The sequence below is a fragment of the Crassostrea angulata genome, chromosome 3 (assembly GCF_025612915.1).
Source record: "Crassostrea angulata isolate pt1a10 chromosome 3, ASM2561291v2, whole genome shotgun sequence".
NCBI classification, from domain to species: domain Eukaryota; kingdom Metazoa; phylum Mollusca; class Bivalvia; order Ostreida; family Ostreidae; genus Magallana; species Magallana angulata.
The window spans coordinates 47,508,457-47,521,857 of record NC_069113.1 but is presented as its reverse complement, the minus strand read 5'-3'; the positions used below and the strand labels follow the sequence as shown (position 1 = coordinate 47,521,857).

The window sequence follows — 13,401 nt, the reverse complement described above, 5'->3', positions numbered from 1 at the left end:
CATTATCCGTTAAGCCGCCTCCAGTTGCTCAAACCACAGCACTGAGTTATGCAAGTTATAGAAAGATATACAGGTATGTTTGGAATATGATGTTTTAGAAGGAAAGATGCAGATGCATTCTTGAAGAAATCAATCTGTATATTATTTTGGTAATTGCACTGTATCTTTGAACAATGTTTACAAAGAAATATAAACACTATCTGAATTAAACGAAGTCGGTTAAAAACAAAGACAATATTTTGTGATTTATAGTCAACGAATCAAGTGTAATGATGATAAAAAAAAATGTTAATGTACACACATCATGACTTGAAAATTTTTTTCAGAGTGTGCTCATTTTGTCCCAAATATAATGCGATTTGAAAAAACTTTTCAAAGTGCTTAATTTTTTTAAAGAGTGATGCCACATTGCTGTCCATCGATCCTTAATTTCTGTGTGAGCACATTATAAATTTGAAAATAGATACTTGTGGTAAATGTAGGGGAAACTATTCTGACAGGAAAAATTTGAAAAGTCTGTTCACGGTTAAGTTACAGTAAAATATTGCTCCGAACAACCATGTTGTTATCGTACTGGATTTGGTCAACATTTTCTTCCCAACAGAAAGGGAAGCAACTCAAATTTATAGACAAGCATAACAGGAATATTTTTACAGAAAAATTTATTCAATATATAAAACAGGGTTCACAGATGCCCTGATGCTAAACTGCAAGCTGCAGTTTCTTTGTAATAAAATCTATCAACATATCCTGTACAAGCTAGTGATTACATATATAAAAATTCTCACAAACACATTTTTGGAAAATTCCAAAATTTGTATATATATTTAGAGCCATTCTTATCAAACTTGCACATTCATTCATGCTCTCGTCTCACTCGCAGTGAATTTGCTACTACTCGGTACACGTACAATACACCCCTCACTGGACAAAAGTCAAATAACGATCCCAAGTCAACAGGAATATACAATATTAAGATTGTAAAAAAGAAAATCACATTCAAATGTGATGTGTATATTGCAGCCACAAACTTTGTTGAAAACTATTACATTGTCAGAATGTGGTGTGTATGATTGGTGAGGAAAAAAAAAACCAACTTTCGATTATCCACATTGATTCACAAGTATACACATGTAATCAACATTTCAGAATGTGATAATACTGTCATATTGGCTACTTCTATTAGCACATAGTTATGAAAAATATCTGTATTGTATCATACTAGGCATCTTCATATAAAGATATATGTATAGCAATCAAGGAACTTGTCTATAATTGATTTAAACTCGGGTGAAAAGATTCAAAATCTGTGCAAAATTTTCACAAATGTTTTATATAATTAAAGTGTTTTGAAAGTTTAATATACAATACTTTCTAGAAGAATTTTTTTAAAAATTCTTGTTGATCCTACATTCAAAATTGGAAAACCTACACAAGTGTCTATATAGTGCTAGCATATCCATTGAAACATATTTTATTTTCTTCGATTTGACACTAGCACATAAAATACAACTGAACACAAATAACACTGATAAGACAACAAGTGAAAACACACTTGTTAATCTGTTCACGTTGATACTTCAAATGATTGCAGAAAATAAAATTGAATTCCGAGTTCAAGAAAAGATAACTGCTGCTGTTGTGAGATGTTCAGGGGAAGATAACTGTTGACTAGGCTGAACTACTTGTTGTAAGGTGACTAGTTGAAACAGACTATGTGGGGGGAGGGGGTCAACAGGAGGACTACTTGGAGGGTGGATACGAAGGATGACTTAAACTGGAGGATGGTGTGGATGACTGGCTGACTGGTCCAGGAAGAATACCTGCTAAAATAAAATAACAAATATATCAAATAATTCTCTCTATTAAAAATTTAATACATTAATACAGTAATACTTTATATTCCAAATTTAAAGGCCTACATTACATTATATCAACGTGTATATATACATATTTCAATAACTTTCATATAATCCCAATTTCAAGGCCAAAATTTGTACATTAAATCATCATTCCAATTTAATGTTTCTTGCTATCCAAATATAAATACATACGTTAAATCAACATATTCAATAAATTTTTTTCTTCTAAATTTTAAGGCCAAATATTGTACAGAACTTCATAAACAAATTACAATCATTTTTTTCATATCCAAATTCTAGTGACAAATTTTGAAAATGCAACAAGACTTCATTTCTTTTAAAATTAAAGTTCCATTTAATGAAAGTAAATGCATCAAATACTTATTAAAAAATATAAAAAAGTGAATCGTACTTTTTTTAGTTACCTGTGTATGGATACATAGGATAGGCTGCCTCTACAACATGAGTGTGATGGTGGGTGTGAACATGCCTTTGGGTGGGTGGAGACTTGCTGAACTCCCGTCCTTTATCAACGGACCCTGAAAGAGACACGGGAGGCACAGCGACAGTACTGTCGGACTTTCCCAGCACCGGAGAGGCCCGGTGAGGACTGCGACGTCCTTTTTCCTGAAGCTCATGAATTTTATGACTACTTCCTGAATGGTACAAAGCATTATGGGTAGTTTCTGGAGGGACTTTGACGTCTGGTTCCAATGGCACTTTTGGTTTAGCTGGGTCCTTGTCCAGAGAATCCTCACCCATCCTGTAGCCCAGCTGTGAGGGGTGTTGGATGTAGCCCCCCGCAGGGTACATCATGCTGGGGTTAATGCCTCTCTGATACATGGGATGTGAGGGGTCAAACTGTACATGCCCGTAGGGTGGAGACTGCATGAATTGGTTATGGTACATATTGTAATACCCTGATGATGAAGATGGAAGTGTTGATGATGGGGTATGTGGCCTGGAGTCTTTACCCATGATTCCTATTTTTGATTTTGGAGTGTCTGTAATTCTTGATTTATCCATCGATGATTGTCCCCTGCTTTTCTCGTCAAATCCACGAGAATTTTCTAGTTTTGTCTTTGATTCACTTTCCCGTTTTGGGGTTTCATCTCGTTTAGAGTCACTGATTTTTTCAGTCTTCACTTCTGATCGTCTTTGTTCCTCACGCTTTTGCTGTTCAATGTGTTTTTGTTGTTGGAACATGGCCTGTCGCCTCTGTTGTTCCTCGGTCAGTCTTGGGTGAACCCTGTCATTACCAGAAGGAGGCTCCCCTCGATTTCTATCCATTTGTGTCTTGAGATCATGGTTCTCTCTCATTATCTGGTGATTCTCGTTCTGTTTGTCTCGTGCTCTCTCATCAGAAGTTTCTTCTCTGTTGTCCAAATTATTCTTGTGACCTTCAGAGCTAGATGGCCCTGCGGACGATGACCTTGGGCCTCCATCATCTGACTTTGGTTTGTAGTCTCTACCATTCATGTACTCTGCCATCCTGCGTGGGTCATCCATCATCTTCTCAAAATTCTGCCTATACATTTGGTCTGTCTGCATCATATGCATGTGGTAAGCTGGATCCATCATTGGTCCATAGTTAGGCATGTAAGGATACTGTTGGGGCATACCTTGCATGTAATACATATGCATCCATTTTTGTTGCTGAAGCTGATGGTAATCGGACTGAGAGTACGGACGCACAGGCTCCATCTTTCCTGCCTCACCGCCATCTCTCTTGTCGTCTTTCACCTCCTCCTTTATTTTTCGGGGTGCATCCGTACTCGAGGATTGCATAGAATCTCCTGTATGGTCTTTGTTTAATCCAGAACTAGGAGGTTTTTGTGAGCCTGATGGACTGTGGGCTGAAGGAGAGAGATTTTGTAACATGTAATTCGGTTGGGAGTAGTACTGTCCATACATGCTGTACGCAGAATTTCCATCAGCAGGCAAGTCTTTCGACTTGTTGATTGGCACTTGATCCTCGATTCTGATTTGTGGGCTATCACTAGTGGGCGGGGGACCTGGTGATCCCCCGTCATTTGCATCAGAGATGTCTGAGTATGCCGGACTTTGCACATTTTCTGACATACTCTTATTGCTTTCAGAAACATGAAGAGAGGGTGTCACTTTTAAAACACTTGGGGATGATTCAGAATTCCTGGATGACAGGTCGATTCCTTTCATTGGATGAACCTGAGCTTGAATCACTCCCACATTAGCACCAAGAGGTCGAATAGGCTCAGGGTCACTTTTCTCTGTCTTTATCTCGAGTGGCTTAGCTATGATAGGGGCTACTTTTATTACACCTTGAGGTTCATGCTTGCCACCATCTAACTTCCCTAGAGACTTTTTGTGACTTGGCCCAAAAGGTGAGGATGAGGTAGGTGTAGTTGTAGATGATATTGCTGATGTAGAGGATATTGGTGATGACACGGAATCCTTGGCTTTCTTCTTTGGTTTCTGTTTCCTTTCTTTGTTGAGGCCAAGGAGAACAGTGCTAGCAGGTGGCGTTTCTCCCATTACAGTTGGCTTTGGTTGAATTGGCTTCAGTTGTGTTGTGCTTGGAACATGTGTTGTCACTGGCGACAAACTACTGTGAGCCGTGTTAGTTGTCAAGGCAATGAAATTTGAAGGCATGATAGGACGGGGATGACCAGTTCCAGTCTTTGGTCTGATGAGCGGCTTTGCCATTTGATCGTTCATTGGCAAGGAGGCCTGTATAGGAGTGCCTGTTACTATGGTAGCAGAGATTGGGGTTACTAAGCCAGTTGACACAGATTTTGATTGTGAAAGTGTGTTCCCAAAACTCGGTGAAACCTGTTGTGTAGATGCGACATGGAAAGGAGTGGCTGTTGCCACAGCCACTGTAGGTGTGGGTTGTATGTGTGGAGCCACGCTTATGATGTCCTTTTTGATTGGTTTAACAGGAACTTGAGTCACAGTAGCACTATCGGTCTCTTCTGTTTCGGTCTTATTTGCACTACCATCACGAGACAGTTCATCTTCTACTCTTTTGATACTACAGTTACTTTCCTCCTCCATTTCCAGTGGATTGAGGTCATTATTTATAGCACTAGAATTTACATCACAGTTGTTATCACCAAGGTTACTATCCAGATCATCCAGATTGGAATCCTCGTTATCCATCATGTCTCGCGATTCATCGTCAAGGTCCGCCCCACTTCCCACAGAGGAATGAGCGTGAGACTGATGGTATCGGAGACCGTTTGGATTTCGATACTTTTTATTACATGAGGGTTCAGGACATTCCAGTAGTCCAGACAACGGACTCTCGGCCTCGCCTGAATTTCCACGGGAACAAGACCTACTCCTCTTGTTGGACTTTTCCCCAGATAAATCTATGTCTGTTGGGCGTCCCTTACGTTTCACGCCAGAACTTGGAGTTGAGATGTCCGATTTGGCAGGGCTGGGTGGGGCTGTGAATGCGCTCCCCCGTCTGCCTTTACGCAGTTTCCTCCCTTCCATAAGTTTTTCATTAACTGGGGTCCCTGTAGAATTACCACGACCCCTCTTGGCCCCTCTGCCTTTCGGGGTCCTTGTCTCAAAGTCACTCACTGGCGATTCACAGTTTGGTCTGAAAAACAAAAGAATTCAAAATTATACAATTGGAATAGTTTCCACTGGTTCAGTTCACAGATGTAAATACTACAATACAGATGTTTAAACATTTTTCATTCTCTAAATGCTGGTTTAATAGCAATGAACAAAACCCATTTATCCATGGATAATATTTTTCCAAGTATCAATTTCCTTTGTAATTCATATAGAAACATGTTTGATTGAAAATGATCACCAAAAACGTCAATCATTCATAAAATTTCATAATTATTAACATACAAGGATACAAAAATCCCAATGAATTTTTATTAGTGTAAACATGAATATAAAGCATCAGTTGTAAATAGAATACATTGTTCTTTTTACACCAAACTGATACAGGGTGCAGTTCTAAACCAAGTTGTTAGTACCTTGGAGGCGCCCAGTCATGCTTCGTGGCATCCAACAGTGTTCCCACATAGGTTTTGCCTCTCCATGTGACATTTACAACCAAGACACCTACAAAAGAATAGTACAAATGTTGTAAGAACATACAATGTAACTGTATTGAAATGAAATATTAAAATCATCATTAAAATAAGAGATTGTGAGATACTCATTCACAAAATATCCAATTCCAGGACCATAAATTAAATTGTGCCCATATCCTAGGCAATTTTAATTTTACACATGCATTTCCAAAATTATCCTGGAACATTTGCCTTGTGAGAACAAACACCAGATAATCATACACTGATTCAGCCTCTACAAAATCAGACCTGGCTTTGTGCACCCCCCCCCCCCCCCACCACACACATATACACTGCCAGCTTTGACCTGATATAATGTACCATTCTCTGTCTCCTGCCACACAATGCCGTCCAGGTTGACATGTGTACCTGGTTCACAGGGACCCAAACAGTCTGGTTCTGTTTCCGTGGCAACAGAGCAAGTATCCGTACCAACACACTGGTCAGACACCCCATCGCTGCTACCCTCACCCTGAAACGGATCAGTGATAATCATTTGGCGAAAAATACACAATCATGCTTAATAGCTGACAAATTGAAAAAAAAAAGTCAATATACTGGTAAAGACAAATCAGAAATCAATTCAATCTTTTGACATTTGTTTGAAGATACATGTGCCAGTATTTGACTTGCATATATATTAATTAGTCAAAGTAAGTTTACAATGGTTAGTTGAGATCCATTTAATCACAACAAACCTACCTTCTCTTTGTCTCCCTTTCCTTTGCTTTTTACAGGAATACTGATGCCATCCTCAACTTTGGCATTGAACTCATATGGATCAGCGGTTTCCCCTAGTTTTGGTTCCAGTGAAACTTGAGAAAAAGCATTATCTAGTGATGCACTCACTGAGGCTAACCCAGTTGTCCCCCCTTCACTGGATTTGCCTCCCTTGGATTCCTTCCCCCTGTCCTTTTTGTGAACACCCTTCACTTTGGGGGATTTCTCCCCGGTTGGGTTAGCTTTACCTGTCCCCCCGTTGGCCGTGCCACCACTTGCTCCCCCTTCTCCTCTATCACCCTGAGAGTTCTTCTGATCCCCCCCTTTCTGAGATTCCGTTTTTCCTTCGTTTTTCATGGCTGCTGAGTTTTTATTTGTGCGTTTGGTTATTTTCATTCTCAAGCCTTTATCAACGGTGGCTTGGTGCTCAGCACTCATCGTTCTCGAGGGAAGTTACAGTCCCAGGGAGAACTGGGTGGAAATCTTTCCCCGGGTGTGTCCTTCATCCATCTAAGATCTGCTTTCAATTTCCACAGCACAAATCAAATCTGCAATGAATGAAAGTTTTAGGTTATCAAGTGTATAGCCTTGTAAAAATGTCATTTCTAAATGTTAAAGCTCCCAACAGACAAGACGACTTACCCTACCTATATTTTGTGTAAATTAGCAAAGTGCTCTAAACAATATAATGATGCAGAGTACCTTTTGATTTGAAAACAATTTAAATGATATACTATATGTACTCCATGACTTATTGACAATATACTTAAACTATTCACAGTTTATATGATTCATATTATAACAGTCATCATTACATTACATTGTAAGTAAATTTTTCAATACACATGTAATACAAAGAATCAACTCTGGTTTGAAAACAATAAGTTATTTTGAAAGATCTTAGAAACATAATACATGTAATTAAAACCAGACTTTGTTCCTCATGTCCCCACTACCCACTCCTCACACATATTGTCACACAGAAAGTCACTACATGTACTGCAAGGAAGAGCTAGAAAATAGAAAACCACTCCCAAACTAAACACATGTATTTACCCAAAGATAGTTTAAAATGGACACACCCAGAGCAGAATCCTGACTTTGCATGAAGCTTAATTATGGCACAAAAGAAGTCGGTCGCCTTGAGACTAAACGTAATATTTTCAACGACAATCATTAACAATATACATGAATATGATTTATATTAAGGTAAGTCTATGATCATTGAAGGATTTTTTAAAACCTGCTTGGTCAGATTTTATATAAAAATTTTGGGACCGCTATTAAACCATGGTTATTCTAAGATGTGTATAATAAAAGATAATGCAGTAGTTTTCCTGGTCAATTCAGTCATATTTTAAAGAAAAAATGATGTACAAAATTTGTGACAGCACGTTTATTTGCCTCAAATTAAAATTCGCCACTGATGTTGAACCAAACAGTTCTATTTTCTAAACATTTCCATGATGCAGTTTGGTTTGGGTTTTTTTGTATGTCCATAAAGAAATTATTTTATTTACCGGGTACTTTGAATATTTCTAACTTTGAAATGAAACCGATTCTGCAAGTGTAAATAGGCGAAAGTCTATAACTTTTTAAGATAATGGTCTGTATATAAAATCATTTGATACTGTAATAGCAATAAAATTGGACCATGCAGCTTTAAATTAAATTTCTGGCACAGTCTTTAATCTATGACTTGATCAATTCTACAACCATCATGAAGAATTTTGACAACTTCTTAAAAACCACCACATTCAACTTGAGTAGATAGCATAATTATCCACACATGACACCTTTACTGGTAATTGCTGTCTCAAATTAACAACCTGCTTGAAGATTATTGCAATAATAAAGATTTAAATATATACATGTATTAAAATCATTCATAAAAAGTGTGAATAGCCTGAGGTAATTACATGTAAAAATTGAAAGAAACTGAAGGAAAAAAAATTGAGAGAAAACAAATCTCTTTTCTTCAGAAAACCAATTTTTTCCTTTAAAAAAACTGCACTCCTCTCTTGAGAGGGAAATGACCTTGTGTGACTTTTTGATGCTGTGAACTTGATCAACAACAAATCTGCAATGGGGAACTTGTACCCCTGTTGTCAATTTGACAGAGCCGATTACCTGGAAAATACATACCACTTGACATCATAGAATAAATGCCCTGGATGTAATGTACCATATTCTGTGTACAAAGGATTAGGGATGTCGTTTCTCAGAATACATCAAATAACTGATCAAAATTAATCATAATGTTGGAAGGCTAATTACTTGCTAGATCATTCACTGTGTACCCATATCAATTTTATCATCTCAGTGGTGGAAATAAGAAGAGGTCTGGTCACTATTCTAAATATCATCTGTAGAGTATATATAAGCGCAGCGTTATAATAAATACTAAGACAAACAAAAACGCTGTGTGTATGAAGTAGACGGGTTGTTTGTGTTAAAGAGATTATTAAACTGCTTTTCATGCCAGGTAAACTAAAGCTCAACTACCATAACACATCGGGCATCACATTTCCAGTAAATTTGTCGTTAACATGACTAAGTAAAATCTTCTCTGGTAATCGTGGGAGTACATAAGCTATCTCTGTGTAATGCATTTAAACATTTTAAAAAATTTGTCACTTCATCAAAAACAACTGCTGATCGAGATTAATGATCAAATGCTTTGCCTTTAAATCAACAAATTGAAGAATTATTTGATGATCACATGATAATGAACTTAAGTTTTTCATAACGCTGATGTAATAAATAAATATTTACCTCTATATGAAAGCTATGTACATGACATGTTATACCAACAAGGTACTTGATATAGAACTGACATACAATATGTCATGATGCGTGTACTTCATACCAACTTCCTACCGCGGAACAACTGACTGTGCTAGTGCTACTCTAAGATCCCACAATTTGACTATCGGTTGTAATTCATACACTGTACACACACAAAGCGCGTCCTCAAGAAGTATCAAGAGAACTGAAGCATGGTACACGCCTCTGTGTGTACACATGTACGACTACGCCTGGTGTAATTATCTGGCATGACCTAAAGCTTTATTTATCGAGTTTCATTCTACACAGGTAAAGATTATATCACTTAACATCATTTTAAGGCTATTTACACACATAACTGGCACTGCCTTCAGACTTATTCATAGAGGTGTGTAAAAGAAAAAAACACAAACCTTAATACTCCTGCCAAACTGTACAACACATGTCTTTCTTAATCCCTACCAAGTACAGTACAGATGATAATGCTTTAAGTTTCCCCCCAGCAATGTATTTTAGTATGCAGTAGTAAATTCCCTCATAACTTGATAGCTGCATGGCCACATATACAATCACTTGGGAAAGAAAATCAATGCACCATTGGCCTCATTGTTATCCATGTAATATATATGTTTTAAGAGATAATCTTCCTGAATCTCTTATTCACCCTCCATGTAGAGCCCCCCCCCCCCAACCTCTTTCTCCCTCTCCCCTCAACCCTAAAATTCCATCATACTCTTCAACAATCAATTACTTGTACTTATTACTTGTAAATTTCCAGAGGTTGGTACATGATAACAAATGCATTCTCAGTTTATTTAAAATGAGTGAGCGAGAAGTTTTCACGCAAGTAACAGGTTTCGCTTGCCAATATCGGGGCTATTTAAAGCTACAAAGGCGATATCAAGTAATCAATTGCTTCTTTTTCAGGCCTAGAATGATCTCTATTTGATTACAAAAGTACCCCTCGAATCAGTAATACTACTAAATGTTTATATCCCTTCCCCTTCACAATGTTATTCCTCAATATAAAAAAATGCAAATATCCAATTCAGTGCTATAAAGAGACTAGAAATGAATTTCTGACATTCAAATGATACATCCTGTCAAATAGCTATGATGAAAATAGCCACATTTTTTTTTTTCACATCCTGAAGACAGATTATTTTGTGTGTAAATGTTCTCTCAATTACCGGTAGTAATTCATGTTGAATTTCTGAGTATACGTATACTAAGAGAGTTCATTGTTTTTGAAATAATATTAAATATTAGTCATACCTAGTGTACCAGTTATTTCATTTCAATTCAATGTAAAGTACCGATATCCCAAAATAAGAACCTATAAACAAATTTGGCATAATGCATGTCTTCCGGATTTTGCTTATTAAGTTTGTGACAATTATAAGGAAGGTTTGTTGCATTTCTTTCTTTCACACACCCGGTAATATTAATTTGCCTATTATCATTGATTAATTAAAAATTGTCTAATAAAAAGTTTTACAATAACTAACTGCAATTTATTAATTAATCATTATACTAGTATTCAATTTTTAAGCCAATTAGAATTTTCTCTTTTCTTCCTTTTTTCTTTTTGGGTTGTTTGATGTAGGTATTGACATTTCTTTTAATTATGTACTATGATTATGACTCTAATCAGGACTTTGAAATGATACAACTGAACAGAAAATTTTCATTGCTTGTCGTAATATATCAAAAAATACAGTAACACTGCAAGTATTGTTGCAGAATTTCAAAGAAGAATTTTCGCTAATTGAATATTTTTTTCCTTTTAAAAAGACCTGTTCATTAATATTTCATGAGTATAATGATCCTATCTGTTTGCATTCGATTCTCACTATTCCCTAATTAAATAGAGCTGTATGGACTAAATCCCCCCACCATATATAGGTGTAGATATGAAAACAGAATAAATTACATTGACCAGACAGGGACCTTTTTCCTTTTTCTTCTTTTTAACCACTTTAAGAACATTACACCTGCATTGATATGTGAAAAATAGAGGGGATTGTATGCTTGACTGCCAGGCACACAAATAAAGATCTGCTATGTAACTTATAAATCCTTGCTCTTTATTCAGAGCCAGTTGTTGGCCGTGTAAACTATAGCGTAACATTTTTAAAGATTAAATACAACTTTTAAAAGAGAGTATTCCACACGTACGTACAAGGGCCCAGTGGGTCATGGTTAGGCGACTCTGGTATGTTAACACATTCTTTTGGTAAAGGACATGATTAATTCACTATTTAAACGATAGGCAATTAAAGTCAACTGTTCACTTACTATACCTGGTTGCTTAACCTAAAAAACAACAAAAAGTAACAAACCCTGTCTAAATATAAACATATTTGAAATAACACAGAGAGAAAAAGAGAAAGAGAAATCCGCATATCGTTAGGAGTTACAGACTGCCATTTAAAGAACTGTTTGACCTGTAAAAATTCCTCACACATTTACATTTGCTTGGCCTAATACGCACACATTTGATCTGCTAATTTTATGTCAATATCTTTTGCAGAAACAGTCTTCATACAAACCAAACATAAGTCCACTCTTACATAGTCTAGAAAATGTCGTCAGTTTCCACATTTTTGCGTTGTGATCTTGTAACGCCGTCGGACGTGCATTACGAGTTCAACAGTACTCCCCAGTCGCACACACAGATATGGCCGGGAAACACTTCACCAATCTAATTTCTTTCCACGAACTACATGGTAGTCTGGTCAAAAAACAAATTATACTTACTGTTGATGGAGAGAATAAAGATGTCCCTTGTTAGAAATGAGTTCGTTTTAATCCAGACATTGTCTACATTGCGACAGATGACGATTTTTAATCGGGCCTTCTTTGTTCGTCTCAGCTCCTACTGTCTAAACTAGAGTGTACAGTATGGTGATCTGATTGGTTAAGAGCTATTTTCCTCGGCCAATGAAATTGCGAGTTTTGTGTTCTGAACGATCAAGGCGATTGTATATTTATTTCCCGTTGATAGCTACCGGGCAGAACAAAATTAGTAACCACTAAACAGGCTGAACAGATATTTGTTTACCATAGGGTATGAAGTTTGCATAAAAAGTTCTTTAAAAATGACATCGTTTGACAATTCATTCTCTCTCTCTCTCTCTCTCTCTCTCTCTCTCTCTCTCTCTCTCTCTCTCTCTCTCTCTCTCTCTCTCATAAGCCAGCGGGACATCTGTATGTATGAAAAAGCCAGATAGGAAACTCTCCGGGAGAGTTAACACTGTCACAAGTTATCTCCCAAGGATTTCACATATATATGTGTACATGTCTTACGTAATTTGGCTTAGTATATAACTTCAATTTCAATCCTAATTTCCTTATTTTCATATTAATTTTTTTACATGCTCCCAAAAAAGTGGGGGGGGGGGGGGGGGGGGGGGGAGGGGGGCAACTCCATGATCATTCAATTTTTTATATGTAAATTTTAAAAAATTAGTTGCTGCGAGAAAAAGTGGGGGTGGCAGGCCCCCTCCCCCCCCCCCCCCCCCCCCGATGCTACGCGCCTGTAAATCATTCATCTCTTCTCGAGTAGCTTCAGTTGCATTTGAAATATTTAGAATTCTAAAGTAAAAACAACGATCTTCTAGACTTCTTCCAGTGAAGCCAATGGTTTCTGATTTTAATGTCGTTTCCCAAAATTGATCGCAAATCAGATGGTTTAATAGAAGCTTCAAATGGCGATAGCTGCAATATTACCCACTAATATGCTTACTTTTATTTTTTCGCCCACAAAAGGTCTTGATAATATCAAGATTATAGTGGAAATACCTTTACACTCCTATTATTTATCATACATGTATATAACGTTAAAAATGGAATCGTGCGTGATAAAAATATGACAGTTTCTGGTCTACAGGGAATCACCAACTATATACTTGCATTTATATACATGTACCCCCCCCCCCCCTTTTTTT

The 13,401-nt window shown here is 37.1% G+C and overlaps 1 protein-coding gene across 4 annotated transcripts; it reads right to left on the bottom strand.

The window, feature by feature from the left end:
- Positions 1 to 645: 645 nt before the first annotated feature.
- LOC128177731 (zinc finger protein 608-like) lies at positions 646 to 12,346 on the bottom strand. Of its 4 annotated transcripts, none has more exons than XM_052844563.1 (6): positions 12,212 to 12,346; positions 6,647 to 7,212; positions 6,266 to 6,416; positions 5,846 to 5,933; positions 2,275 to 5,451; positions 646 to 1,826 (listed from the first exon to the last, which is right to left on the bottom strand). In XM_052844563.1, exons 2-5 carry the CDS (start codon positions 7,100 to 7,102, stop codon positions 2,280 to 2,282), a joined length of 3,867 nt encoding a protein of 1,288 aa, XP_052700523.1. In that variant the 5' UTR covers positions 7,103 to 7,212; positions 12,212 to 12,346; the 3' UTR covers positions 646 to 1,826; positions 2,275 to 2,279. The 4 variants fall into 4 exon arrangements, with proteins under 4 accessions (XP_052700523.1, XP_052700524.1, XP_052700520.1 ...); XM_052844564.1 differs by having other exon boundaries at positions 646 to 1,823; XM_052844560.1 differs by having other exon boundaries at positions 2,288 to 5,451.
- Between the last annotated feature and the right edge of the window lie 1,055 nt (positions 12,347 to 13,401).

Bases quoted from the DNA above. Each gene is read 5' to 3' on its own strand.
- LOC128177731 (XM_052844560.1), bottom strand. From the start codon at position 7,102: ATGAGTGCTGAGCACCAAGCCACCGTTGATAAAGGCTTGAGAATGAAA. The intron at 6,417-6,646 runs GTAGGTTTGTTG...GATCCGTTTCAG, and splicing joins GAAAGGGAGACAAAGAGAAG to GGTGAGGGTAGCAGCGATGG. The intron at 1,827-2,287 runs GTAACTAAAAAA...ATTTTATTTTAG, and splicing joins TCCTATGTATCCATACACAG to CAGGTATTCTTCCTGGACCA.